General features: G+C 44.4%; 1 protein-coding gene across 1 annotated transcript in view; it reads right to left on the bottom strand.

The window, feature by feature from the left end:
* The window catches only part of BRINP3 (BMP/retinoic acid inducible neural specific 3), a 339,980-nt gene that overhangs the window by 57,561 nt on the left and 268,800 nt on the right, over nucleotides 1–13,619 (bottom strand). Inside the window, exon 6 of the mRNA XM_070749010.1 lies at nucleotides 6,084–6,306. Within this exon, the coding sequence (XP_070605111.1) occupies nucleotides 6,084–6,306 (223 nt within the window). The remainder of the gene's footprint in view (nucleotides 1–6,083; nucleotides 6,307–13,619) is intronic.

Here is a 13,619-nt window from a genome sequence, read left to right on the forward strand (position 1 = left end):
GAATCACTACCCTACACCCCCTCAGCAGTATACCTTTTTCCACGGAGAATTGTCTGACATCTGAGGAAAGGAACATATTCTTCGGCTGGGGCAGAAACTGGCCATCCCCTCAACACCCATTGCCTTACCCGGGATAAGGTGAAATCCCGCCCTGTTTCCCATGCCACATCGGATGCAGACAACATGAGAGCCCCTTTGGAGAGGGTGAATACTGAGCATGCAGGTGCGGGGTCAATTAGTACATCGGCCAAAGGGCATCTACTGAGGGCGTCTGCATGAGCTATATGGCGCCCGGGTTTGTAGGACAAGGTGTAACTATAGTTTGCTAGGAAAACGATCCAGCGTGACATCCTGGGGGACAACACTATCGGACTTTGCCAGGTGCCTGATAATAGCCCCAATAACGGCTGGTGATCGGTCACCAGTTCAAAATGACGGCCATACAGGTAGTCATGGAACCTACGGACTCCCGCTATCAAAGCCAACGCCTCCTTATCTATATGACCGTAGTTCCTCTCCGCTTTGGCTAAAGTGCGGGAAAAAAATGCCAGGGGGGCTTCTGTACCGTTTGGCAATCTGTGGCTCAAGACTGCGCCCACCCCATATTGTGAAGCGTCACATGTGAGCACTAAGGGCAACCCAGGTGAGTACTGGGCCAGAACATTGTTAGAGGTGAGTATTTCTTTAACCCCTTTGAATGCGACTTCCTCCCTTTCCCCCCAATGCCAATTTGAATGTTTATCTAGCAGCCTGTGTAAAGGTTCGGCTACCGACGCCTTATGCGGGATGAAGACCGCATAGAAATTCAGCAGACCTAGGAAAGCCTGGAGTTCAGCCTTGGACTGTGGCCTGGGGGCGTCCCTGATGGCTCGAGTCTTCTCAGGGGTCGGGTGGATTCCCTGCCCATCCACAGTAAAACCCAGGAACTCAACCTGGGGAACACCAAACACGCACTTCTTGGCTTTCAGCTTTAGACCAGCATCCCTGAATTTGGACAAGACCTTCCTCACCCGTGTCATTAATTCGTCTGTGGAACTCCCTGACACCAGGACGTCATCAAAGTACGGCACCGTCCCTTCCAGCCCATATAACAGTCGCTCCATCAAGCCTTGGAAAATTCCTGGGGCAATGGAAACCCCGAACTGCAACCTATGGCATTTGAATACCCCCCGATGGGTGATAATGGACTGGGCCTCTGCTGTTGAGGAATCGACGGGGAGCTGCTGGTAAGCTTGAGAGAGATCAAGCTTTGCGAACACCCGACCCTCCCCTAGAGTGTGCAGTAACTGTTGCACTACAGGCAGGGGGTATGAATGGTGGGCCAATGCTCTGTTCACGGAACACTTGTAGTCCCCACACAATCTGATCCCTCCATCCCCCTTGAATGCTATCACCACCGGGGTCTCCCACACCGCCTGATCCACTTGCTCCAAAACCCCTTGAGCAATCAGTCTGTCCAATTCAGCATCCACTTTCGGTCGGAGGGGAATAGGAACACGGCGGGCCTTTAAGCGCACCACCGGAACTTGCGGATCCAAACTAAAAGAAATCGGGGTCCCCGTGTAACAGCCCAAATTGCCGTCAAAGACGGTAGGAAATTCCTGTGCCAACTTGTCAAAACCTGACTCCCCCTTAACTACATTTACCCTTATAACAGAGAGTCCAAGAGAAGTGAACCAGTCCAGTCCTAGTAGGTTTGCAAATGGTCCATCCACCACAATGAGTGGTAATCTGCCGGCAAAAGACTTGAAGCGGACTGCAAAATGACCCTCGCCGAGAACTGGAATCGGAGCTCCTTGGTAGTCCCTCAGGCTCAAAGCGCAGGGCTGCTGGCGACTCTTGCTCATAGCCGGGAAACAACGCTTCAGGGTGGCCCAAGAAACCAACGAATGAGCCGAGCCAGTGTCCACCTGCATGTGGCACCTTGAGCTGCCCAGTTGAACCACAACTGAAATTTTTTCGGCAGAGTCGGACGTCTTCCTGACATAAGTAGTAGATAGATGAGGGCGGCTGTAAACAGCATTGCAATCCTCCCTCCGACCCGGGAGAAATCTCCGTTGCCCCCGGGGGTTGAAGCTTTGGAACTCTCTCTGATCTTTGAACGCGGTCGTAGGAGATCTGCGAGAGCGGCAGACCCTGGCAAGGTGGCCCTTAGCGCCACAGCGCCAACACGCCACGTCCCGGGACGGGCAACTGGATCTAAAATGACTACCCCCACATCCACGGCAAGGCGACAGCGGGGGACGGGGGCGCCCAGCAGGCAGTTCTCGACCTCGATTTGCAGCCAACCTGCAAACTTCTTCTTCCTCCGCCCCCACATCGCCCTCCTCGTCTGGGGAAACCTTGGGCTTATCCACCACACTGGTTGCTTTTTGTGTGACATTTACGGAGCTGTCCATTGTGGCCAATGACTGAGTAGATAGCTCGAAAGCACGAGCCTCTGCCAGTGCTGCCTGAAATGTCAAGTCCCGGATAGCCAGGAGACGCCGCTTGAGGCGACCGTCCCTCACTCCAAAAACTAATCTATCCAGCAGGTAGTCATTGAGATCCACAAACTCACAGTATAACGCCGCTCGGCGGAGAGCGGCCACAAAGTCATTAATCGACTCCCCCTCGGCTTGGTTTCGCTGATAGAATTTATAACGCCGCGCACACCGTGAAGGGGCAGGGGCATAATGGTCCTGTAATGTCTTCAAGAAATCCTCCCAAGGCACATCATGGATGGAAACTGGGGCAAACAAAGCACGAGCCGTCTCGAACATGTCAGGGCCACAAAACCCCAGAAAATAGGACCTCTTTCTATCCCCCGAAATCTCCATGTATCCATTGGAGATCAGGAAGCAATCGAAACGGGCGACATAAGAGTCCCACGTCTCCCCTTGAGGATCAAAGGGGGCAAATGTTAATTGTACAGACATCCTCACTTACTGTCACAACTGTCAGTCTTCCGCAACAGGCTCACTTCCTCGTCGCCAGTGTAATAAAAGGCCTCAGTAAACCAAACTGTTTAATACAGAACTCATGCCAGGCATGGCAGGTACAGGCTTAGAGTAAAATACAATACACAGGCTTATATAGGAACCAGCTGCATGAGGCAGCACCCAATCCACAGAGAGAAACGTTCCCGCTTACATTGTAACTATGGACTGGCGGCCAATCAGTACCTTGGATAGGGACGCCTATCGCACGGCTCTAATCTGCGGCTGTAACTGAACAGATACTGCACAGACTCTAACAGCATTCAGACGTTGGCACATCACTTCCACTGCTTCACTGAGTTGAGACAGGATGGAGATGTATAACTGAGTATCATCTGCATACTGATGATAACTCACCCCGTGTTGTCGGATGATCTCATTAAAATTACAAATTTAAAATTCATGCTGTTCCTCTACTAAGTTATCCAACTAGAACTGTGTAGTGTTAATGGAATATATGGGCTACTGTATATATAGCAACAAAGGTTTGCTTCATATAAACATGTTGACATAGAATTTAACAGAGAAAGCAAAGCAATACTGAATTTCATAACAGGGGCTTAACAAAAAGGACAAAAAAGAGTGAAATAGTTAGAAAATCAGCTGCCAAAAAATAGTAAGGGCTTTTTAAGAAATAATTATTTGCGTAAAAATTATGTGGGTTGCAGTAATTGCAGCTGGCATAGACAAGTAATGAACTACACATAATTCAACAAAACCCCAAGGATTAAATTCAGATTTGACACATTTGGAAGAGTTTGAAGATTTGGCAGCTCCAAACATTCAATTTTATTATTATGCTGACTGCTTAATATGGATAACATAGTAGATTACCTTATTCCCTAGCTACTTCTTTTAAGGCTCTTAGTTCACAATGATTCCTAGGTAGCTCAGTGGTTAGAGTGCAGTATTGCAAGCTACTTCTGCTGATCATCGGCTGCCAGCAGTTTGGCACGAGGGAAAAGGGATAGGAGTACAGTGGTCCCTTGACTTTCGCGGGGGATACATTCCAAGACCGCCCATGAAAGTCAAATTTCTACAAAGTAGAGACGCTCCCTTCCTTCCTTCCTCCCCCTCCCTCCTTCATTCCTGGTTTTACTTACCCCCAGAACCTGCAGGGGCAACGGGGCGGCAAGCTGGGGGATTTGCTGTGCTCGCTGCCGGCGTCTCTCATGGCGGTGGCAACAACACTGGTGCTCAGGGTCAGGGCAGGGGAAGCTCAAGGCAAGAGGGATCCAGGCCTGGACTCGAAGTTGGGATTCCAGGCCTGTCAGCTGGGAGGTCGGTTGGCTTAGGTGGGTGGGGGAAGAAGAGGCAGTGACGGCAGGCGGCAGTAAGTGACGGTGGTGGAAAAAGAGGCGGTGCAGCCCCCTGACCCAACAATGCACTCAGCTCCTCCCCCCTCAGGCAACTTAGGGTGGTCTTATCTGCCTGCAAGGCTCGGCTTCAAGTGGAGCGTACCAACGCTCCGAGAATTAAAGGGGAGGGATCAGGAGGCTGGGACAGAAGTGGAGCTTTTTTAATATATCAAATATTTAAATTTTAAAAATAAAAAAAACCACGGGTTTTCAAAAAAAAAAATATTTTATTTATTTATTGAAAACCTGTGGTATAGATTTTTCGTGAAAGTCAAGGCAACACTGTAATGTTATTCCAGGTCTGATTACTATAATATATAATTCATTCTTTAAAAATTGTCTGACAGGTAGCAAAGTTCAACAGTTTGGGGAAACGATTCTTCCAAGAAAAAAACAATCTTAACAGTTCAGTTCTCGTTTCAACTTGTAATATTTTTATTAAAATTTACTAAACCATATATTCCCTTAAAACACTAAATTAGCATTGTATATGTTAACTGGTGTAGGGATACCATATACTGTTTAAGTGTTGTACCTCATGATTCTTGACAAATGTATATTTTCTTTTCTGTACACTAAGAGCATATGCACCAAAGACAAATTCCTTGTGTGCCCAGTTATACTTGGCCAATAAAGAATTCTATTCTATTCTATTCTATTCTAATCTATTCTTGGAAGGTTTTTTTAGTCACCACTATTAAAGAATGGCTAATTTTGTTGGGGACTATACTATGGCAATTAAAATAGCTTTACTGACATAAAATCTAATTCAAATTTTTAGATTATAACATAATTCCACACCTAAAGCGGGCATTTCTCTATGAATGAGATCTACATTTTAATTTTAAAGAATTTCTATATTAGATCAGAAATTTTACTGACATGGATAGAATTTACTGTAGTTCATAATTTTATTCTGTGGCAAATACTTACTATACTGTCCACAGTTGTGGATATTCATGCTTTGTTTATAGCTTAATAGCAATTTATATGCTTTTCAAACCATATAATATATTCAGTTATTCACACTCAATTAATGATATCTTGGACAATTTTAACCTCTATGACAGGGGTCCCCAACCACCGGGCCGTGGACCAGTACCAGGCCGCGGGGCATGTTGCACCGGTCCGTGGAATCAGCAGCTGCGGGCCCTCATGCCGCCACCCCCTCCCTCCAGCGCTTCGCCTCCCGCCGGGCAAGAGGCCTCGGGAGGCAGGTTCTGCTGGCCACAGGACGATGGATGGGACAGAGGGGCGGGAAGGACCGAGAGGCTCAAGCCTCTTTTGGCTTCTGCCGTGGGGCGCTTTTGCGTTTTTGGCTGGGGGGAGGCAGGAGGGCCAGCCTGACCCCCTCTCTCCAGCGCTTAGCTCCCGCTGGGCAAGAGGGCTTGGGAGGCAGGTTCTGCCGGCCACAGGACGATGGCGGGAAAGAGGGGCGGGGAGGACCAGCACCCCCATGCTTAATCCCGCCCCCAACCACGCCCCTTTCCGCCCCCACTGGGCCATAGAAAAATTGTCTTGCTGAAACTGGTCCCTGGTGGAAAAAACGTTGGGGACCACTGCTCTATGACATCTGTAAACCTTGTTTATTCATATGCATTTTAGTCTTTCATATGCATAGGAATAAAACATGCATTGATGTTTTATTCCTATTTTATTAGTGTGCATGTATCTGTATATATACACACAACACACACATAGTCCACAGCATACCCCAGTGTATACCCCTCCCCTCTTACTTTCTTACCTTTGCCTTGGCAAGCTGATGAGTGGCTGTTTATGACATCTCTTACTGAGGCTAAAGAGCTTATGAACAATTTTCTGTGCCTTAAGGAATAGTTGTTTCATGCTGGATTCCAGTTGCTCATATCGATGCTGGAAATTTGAATCCATTGTCCACAAGTGCATAATGGCAGATGTGTTGAGAAAATAGTTCATGGGCAGCCTTTTCATAAAGAATTTGAATTCATCTGCAAAATGGCAAAATATAGTATTTTTTTAAAAGTTACACTTCCAAGATCATTTGAAGCCGAAACAACAACAACTCCAATTTATGTACATTTTTATCCTTTTCATTTGTCGCTATCACGGATGGCAGAAGATGCATCAGGAAATATGATGCTGTTAATTTTGACTGTATTAAGTTTTAATGTGGCATGAATCTAACAGATGTACAATAGTCAAATTTTTACTGTTGCACATCTGATATACTGAAAATTAGCTTATTGCCAGAATCTCTCAAGTTATTTTAATTAAACTTGTAATCCCATATATATTTATATTTGGTTATACATAGGCAGTAAAATCAAGAAACTTTTATTCAGAGTAAAAAATTTCCAAGCCCTAATTTTGATACATCACAGCAGTTAAAGAAGTGGGTGGTGTTGGGAGTGGTATTAGGTCCATACAATATGTTAATTTACTGTAGTCTTACAAAACACACACAGATTCTAGGAATAATGTTATAACATTTGAGCAAAAGAGGAAGGTGAGTTTTTTTAAAAAACTTTTCAATTAAATCAGGGATGGAAATTTTTCTTTGGATGGAAGAGGGTTTCATAAAGTTATTCCTTTAATGAATCCATCTAAAAATTTCAAAAGTAACAGGAACAATTTCAAACAGTGCTTCCAATTTTCAATTAACTGCCATAGTTATAAATACTCATCTGGGTTTTAGCAGATAAAGTTGAAGTTATTTACAGACAAGTAAAGCAGAAGGGATTGGCGCTTTCAATGCATATAGTGTAGGGGTGAAATGCTCCCGGTTTGCTCGTGTCTGTCGGTTGTCAGAGAGCTGGTTGTGAAGGTAGTGCGAGGCTCTGCCTATCTGCACAGATGCCACCATTTGAGTTATTTTACCTTCTGCGCATGCGCAAAGCATTCTGTGCATGTGCAGAAGGTAAAAGAGTCCAAATGGTGGCGTCCGGGCAGATAGGCGGAGCCTCACACAGCTTTCGCGACTGGCTCTCCGATGACCGAGAGGCACGAGCGAACCTGGAGTATTTCAGGTTTGAACCTGAAGCATTTCACCCCTGATATAGTCTCACACTATATCACAGTGATGGAAAACCTATGGCACGGGTGCCACAGGTGGCACACAGAGCCACATCTGTTGGCACACAGGCTGTTGCCCTAGCTCAGCTCCAACACACATTTGTATGTCGCCAAATGATTTTTGGCTTGCACAGAGGCTCTGGAAGGGCGTTTTTGGCTTCCAGATAGCCTCCAGGGGGATGGTAGATAGCATTTTTACCCTCCCCTGGCTCTAGAGAAGCCTTTGGAGAAGGCACCCGAGAGAAAAAAGGTTCACCATCACTGCTACATCAGGGTTTTTTTTGGTTATGCACAGTTTTTTGTGTGTGCATGAATAGAGCCATTACAGGACGTTTGCTCCCTGCTTCTTTCTGAACTCTTAAGTCTACAATACTCTTTAGAAAAACCTGTGTTGAAATTATTTGAACAGCAGAAGATTGTATGCAGCAGAGATGCCAGAATGAGTCACTCTAGGGAGCAAACAGTGCTGAATTTTCTGAGAACAGTGAGAAGGAGGAAGCAATTGTTAACAATCACTTCAATGAGATGCCACTAAAAATGAAAAATGGACTAGAAATATTGGAAGTAGATATTTTCTAGTTAGAAGAATTTACTTAATACAGGTAAAATGGGAAAGGTTGTCTTATGTTTAACAATTGATAGTAAATTCAGCTCTCTGTAGAATATATTTTACATTGCCCCAGCAAAAAATAGGCATTTTAAAGACTGTCTAGGCAGCATGTTAAATGGTCTTTGTCAGTTCTGACAACACTTAGAATGCTCCAGTGACATTTTTCTGCCTTATTATTGTAGCCTCTTGCTGATTACACACAATGTAAATGAATAACTGATGAATAAACAGAGAGAGAGAGAGAAAAGAAAAAAACCCACATTCCATTATAATTTTTAGTTTTCTCCCTACACTGATTCTCATGGCATCAAAGTGCACTGAATGTTAAACTTTATACAATGAAGTGTGTAGCACATGTATTCAGGACTACAACCAGTTATTAATGACCTGACACAAGTTACATAATATTTTTCTCCTTTCTCTGTTTTCCCTTTCCTTCTTTTTCAGAGACCCATTAAGAAAATGTTTCTTATGTAACTCTTCAAGTCCTTAAGTTTCTGCAAATACCATCTAAATCCCTACTGTTTTTCAGTAATGCCATTTTGGCTTGAATTTCTTCTGCAATCACTTCCAGTATGATGTTAGAAGAGAATGATAATAAACATCATATTTTAAGTGTTTAAGGGGAAAGTATAACTTAATTTATAAGGGCATATCTAAAAAAAAAGAACATTAGTGTCACCAAGGCCATTAGTGCAGATTCTGCATTTTTCCTGGACGTTACTCATTTAGCCGATATCCAGAGGTACAGTTGACTATGTAAGCCGGAATAAACATGCCAGAATAAACACATGGACAACAAAGCTGGGATTTTTGAGACACTTTATTAATTTAAATCTGGATCTCTAGAGGTAAAGCCCCGAGTCTGTGGAGAGGGGCGGCATACAAATCTAATAAATAATAATAATAATAATAATAATAATAATAATAATAATAATAATAATAAATCAAATGGGGCGGAACTCACATTCAAAACATTCCTGGGCAACGATGGGTGAAGCTGCTTGCTGAGCAAAGGAATGGTGCCCTTGACCTTCCATGCTGTTACCTGTAGGCTTGCGACAGGTGAGCCCCAAGGGCACCCTCTCCCCAATCACCCAAGCTGAGTAGGCCTTGCGCTCCTGGTGGAGGGCAGCCCATCACCAGTGTTCTCTCTAAATTTTTTTTGGGGTGGGCGGAAAAGTGTAGTGTCTGAGCGGCAGTCCCTTCGGGACTGGGCAACACAGAAATAATAATAAAATTTCCCTCTCGGCTTCTGGGCAGGTTTGGAAAACTCTGAGTTGATGATGATTTTTAAGTGAGCGATTGCTCACCTGCTCAGCTTAGAGGGAACTATGCCCATCACCTTCCAAAAGGTGCCCTAAAGGACATCACACAGTTGCTGTCAGTCCCTTTTTTCTGCCCCATACTGCCATCCCCAATGACCAAGGCGTTTAATCCAATTGACCTAGTCCTAGTGAAACGATCCTGCTAAGCACCCCCTAACCACTCCTATCCCCATCCACCCAGTTGGAGTAGGCAAAAAATGTGTTGCAGCCGCAAAAAGTTCCTACTCGTCCTCCATAGATGACCAATAGTCACACTGAGATAAGGGGAGGGTGGGCGTGTGCCTGCAACAATGCCAACAAGCCAAAAGGAAAAGAGGGTGGAAAGCAGTGAGCCTACCTCTTTATACTGTGGCTCACCACTCCGCCCTCAAGAACCCACCATGCCCCGCGTTGCTAGCATGATCAACAACCTCGTTCCTTGTTGGCAGTGGCAGTGTGGTCCGGCCCCATTGCAACTGTTGGCCTGCCCCAAACAGCCAATCTACAATTTGTCTGAAATGGTGTAGGAACTCCTGCTTGGGCCCTTCCAACTCTAGTAATCTAAATCTTAAGCCACTGCCAAATTGTAGCTCTTGTTTTAAAAGCCCCAAAAGTTTGTGAAACCATACTGATGGAAATCACTCTAATCTTAACTTTTCAAGAGAAGGAAGAACTATCAGAAAGGATCATGGATACCAACAAATTACTGGAAAAGAGAAGCTTGTAAGAGCTCATATTAAGACTTACAAAGTGGCGCTCAAGGCGGCCCGGCCGCTCTGTTCAGGGTGACCCGCTCCCTTCTTAATCGGGGGGGGGGGAGGAGGCTGGGGAGCCCTTGCAGAGTAATGCCGAGGAATTTAACTAGTTTTTCGCTGATAAAGTTGCTCAGATTCAGACGGACCTTGACTCCGATTGGACTGCAGTTTCGGCTGACAATGAGTCAGTCAAGGTGACCAGGGCCCATCCTTGTCCATCTGTCTGGGAGGAGTTTGACCTGGTGACACCTGATGAAGTGGACAAGGCCATTGGAGCTGTGAGTTCCACCAGCTGTTTACTGGATCCGTGTCCCTCTTGGTTGGTTTTGGCAAGCAGAGAGGTGACACAGATCAGGGTCCAGGAGATTGTCAATGCTTCTTTGAGGAGGGGGGTCCTTCATGGTTTCCTGACAAGGAGGCACTTGTGCACCCCCTCCTGAAAAATCCTTCCCTGGACCCAGCAGTGCTTACCAACTATCATCCAGTCTCCAAGGTGATAAGGTGGTGTTACTCCAGCTCCAGCGGTCCTTGGAAGAAGCCAATTATCTAGGCCCTCAACAGTCAGGATTCAGACCCGGCTACAGATCCTTCTTGATCTCTCAGCAGCTTTCGATACCATTGACCATGGTATCCTTCTGCGCCGGCTAGAGGGTTTGGGGGTGGGAGGCACTGTCCTTCAGTGGTTCTCCTCCTACCTCTCCGGTCGGTTGCAGTTGGTGTTAGTCTCTCCTTTGTGGGTGCCTCAGGGGTCGGTCCTCTCCTCCCTACTATTTAATATCTACATGAAACCACTGGATGAGATCATCCAAAGGCATGGGGCGAGGTAATATCAGTATGCTGATGATATCCAGTTATACATCTCCACCCCATGTCCAGTCAGCAAAGCAGTGGAAATGATGTGCCGATGCCTGGAGGCTGTTAGGGTCTGGAGTGGCTGTGGGGTTTGTCTACCAAGGACAATTCCATCTGTCCTGGGGGGGATTATTGACCCCCTCAGAGGGGGTCTGCAACTTGGTCATCCTCCTCGATCCACAGCTAACATTAGAGAACCATCTTTCAGCTGTTGCGAGGAGGGCATTTGTCCAGGTTTGCCTGGGGCATCAGTTGCGGCCCTACTTGGATAGGGAATCACTGCTCACAGTCACTCATGCCCTCATCACCTCAAGGTTCGACTACTGCAACACTCTCTCCATGGGGCTACCTTTGAAAAGTGTTCGGAAACTTCAGATCATGCAGAATGTGGACGCAAGGACAATCATGGGCTTTCCCAGATATGCCCATGTCTCGTCAACACTCCGCGGCTTGTACTGGCTGCCGATCAGTTTCCAGTCACAATTCAAAATGTTGGTTATGACCTATAAAACCCTACATGGCATCGGACCAGAATATCTCCAGGACCGCCTTCTGCCGCATGAATCCCAGTGACCAATTAGGTCCCACAGGGTTGGCCTTCTCCGGGTCCCGTTGACTAAACAATGCCATCTGGCAGGACCTAGGGGGAGAGCCTTCTCTGTGGTGGCCCTGGCTCTCTGGAAGCAACTCCCCCTGGAGATCAGGACTGCCCCCACCCTCCTTGTCTTTCGTAAAATTTTGAAAACTCACCTATGTTGCCAGGCATGGGGAAATTAATATACCCCTTAGCTATTATAATTTATGTATGGTTTGTTTGAGTTGTATAATTATTTTTATAAGGGTTTTAAGCTGTTTTTTTTAAAAACCATTGGATTTGTATATTGTATATTGCCCTGTTGTGATCCTCGGAGAGGGGCGGCATACAAATCTAATTAATAATAATAATAATAATAATAATAATAATAATAATAATAATAGTAAATTATTAAGCAGGAAAAATAGTCAACATAGAAAATTCTTAAAATGCAAGTGGTCAGCAGGGTATAAAGTAATTATTGTATAAATCTGGACTGTAACATTTGAAAAATAGATTTATCTTTTAGAAAAGTATTACAACAGTATATATATTCTTGCCTCTTCTTGTATGAAAGGAACGAACATAAACATTTCTTTCCCAAAAACTTTGTTTACCATTGTTATCTTCAAAAAATAATAATAATATAAAATGAAAATCAAAGCAAATCCTGGATATAGCTAGCCATTCATGTATGCTTGCTTCAATAACCCTCTTTGCTTTTTACTGAAAAATTCTTTATGTGTGTACATGGCATAAAAATTGAATAAATAAATTAATAAATAAATATATCCTTCCTTCCTTCCTTCCTTCCTTCCTTGTGTAAGTTGCATCAATGTGATTTTTGTGATTGTGTCGATGTTGCTAGTGGTGGGGGGCAAACAATGCTGACTGGTGGGTCCATGGGGGAGAGCCTTCTCTCTTGCAGTCCTGGCCCTCTGGAACCAACTCCCTCCATAGATCCTCCCCGCCCCCACTCTCCTTGCCTTTCAAAAGGTGTTAAAAACACATCTATGCCGGCAGACCTAGGGACCACGAGTGACAGTTTCGAATGAGGGATGCTTGTTTTTATAGTAGATATTATTTATTTTCTAATGTTTGAATTGTATTTATTGTTTACTGTGTCTATTCTGACCCTTGTAAACCGCCCTGAGTCAGCGAGGAGAAGGGCGGCATATAAATGTAATAAAAATAAATTAACAACAACAACAACAATAATGCTGTCCCAAAAGCACTGGAATTACATTTAAAACAGCTCAAAAGTGACAAAATCAATTCTGAGCTGTTTTAAATGCAGAAATTTTGAGCTGTTTCAAAATTCAGAAAGCAGTGCAGCTTGGTTCTGCACATATACTTTGAAAATATATTACAATATCCTAAGCCCCTGGATGAGGCTCAACTAGTTATTAATGCCAAATCCAACAAAACAATTGGCCGCTGTGATACTATTGTAAAAAACAATAACTATAATAATGGTGGTGATGATGGCTGGGATAGATAGATAGATAGATAGATAGATAGATAGATAGATAGATAGATAGATAGATAGATAGATAGTAGATGATCGATAGACAGACAGACAGATAGACAGACAGAGATATGGAATGGAATGGAGCTAAATGGAATTAAAACTAATAGATATCCAGGCTCACTTTGTTCAAAGTTCAGGGAAACATCATCGAGAATTGCTACTTTTTCATTTTTTTTCTCAATAAAACATGTATATAAGAACATATCCCCAAGAATATCTGGCAGTAAATAGTCTTTTCTTACTTAAGCTGAAACTGTATATCCTGTTCCTGCATTTCCTATTTTCCAGAAATCCCTCAAGCCAAATGTAATCCAAGTAAGGCAGCCAAGCCAAATCTTTATGAATATTCTTGTTTTGGTAACAGCAAAAGCATTGGGACTAATCCATAGCTGGCAGACCCAGGATATGATTTTGAGACTGCATTTTGGCCTTCCTATCATACGTTTGCAGGGCTGCTCTTCCCTGACTAAAGCAGGGTTTATTCCTTCCTTATTTTTAACAATGTCTGTAGTTGCAACTAGAGAAATAATGGTTATGGAAATCAAGCACTAGTCTTACTGGGAATTTAAATTCCTAAACCCAGCATTACTGAAACTTTAA

This window comes from Erythrolamprus reginae, chromosome 3 (genome assembly GCF_031021105.1).
Source record: "Erythrolamprus reginae isolate rEryReg1 chromosome 3, rEryReg1.hap1, whole genome shotgun sequence".
NCBI lineage: Eukaryota > Metazoa > Chordata > Lepidosauria > Squamata > Dipsadidae > Erythrolamprus > Erythrolamprus reginae.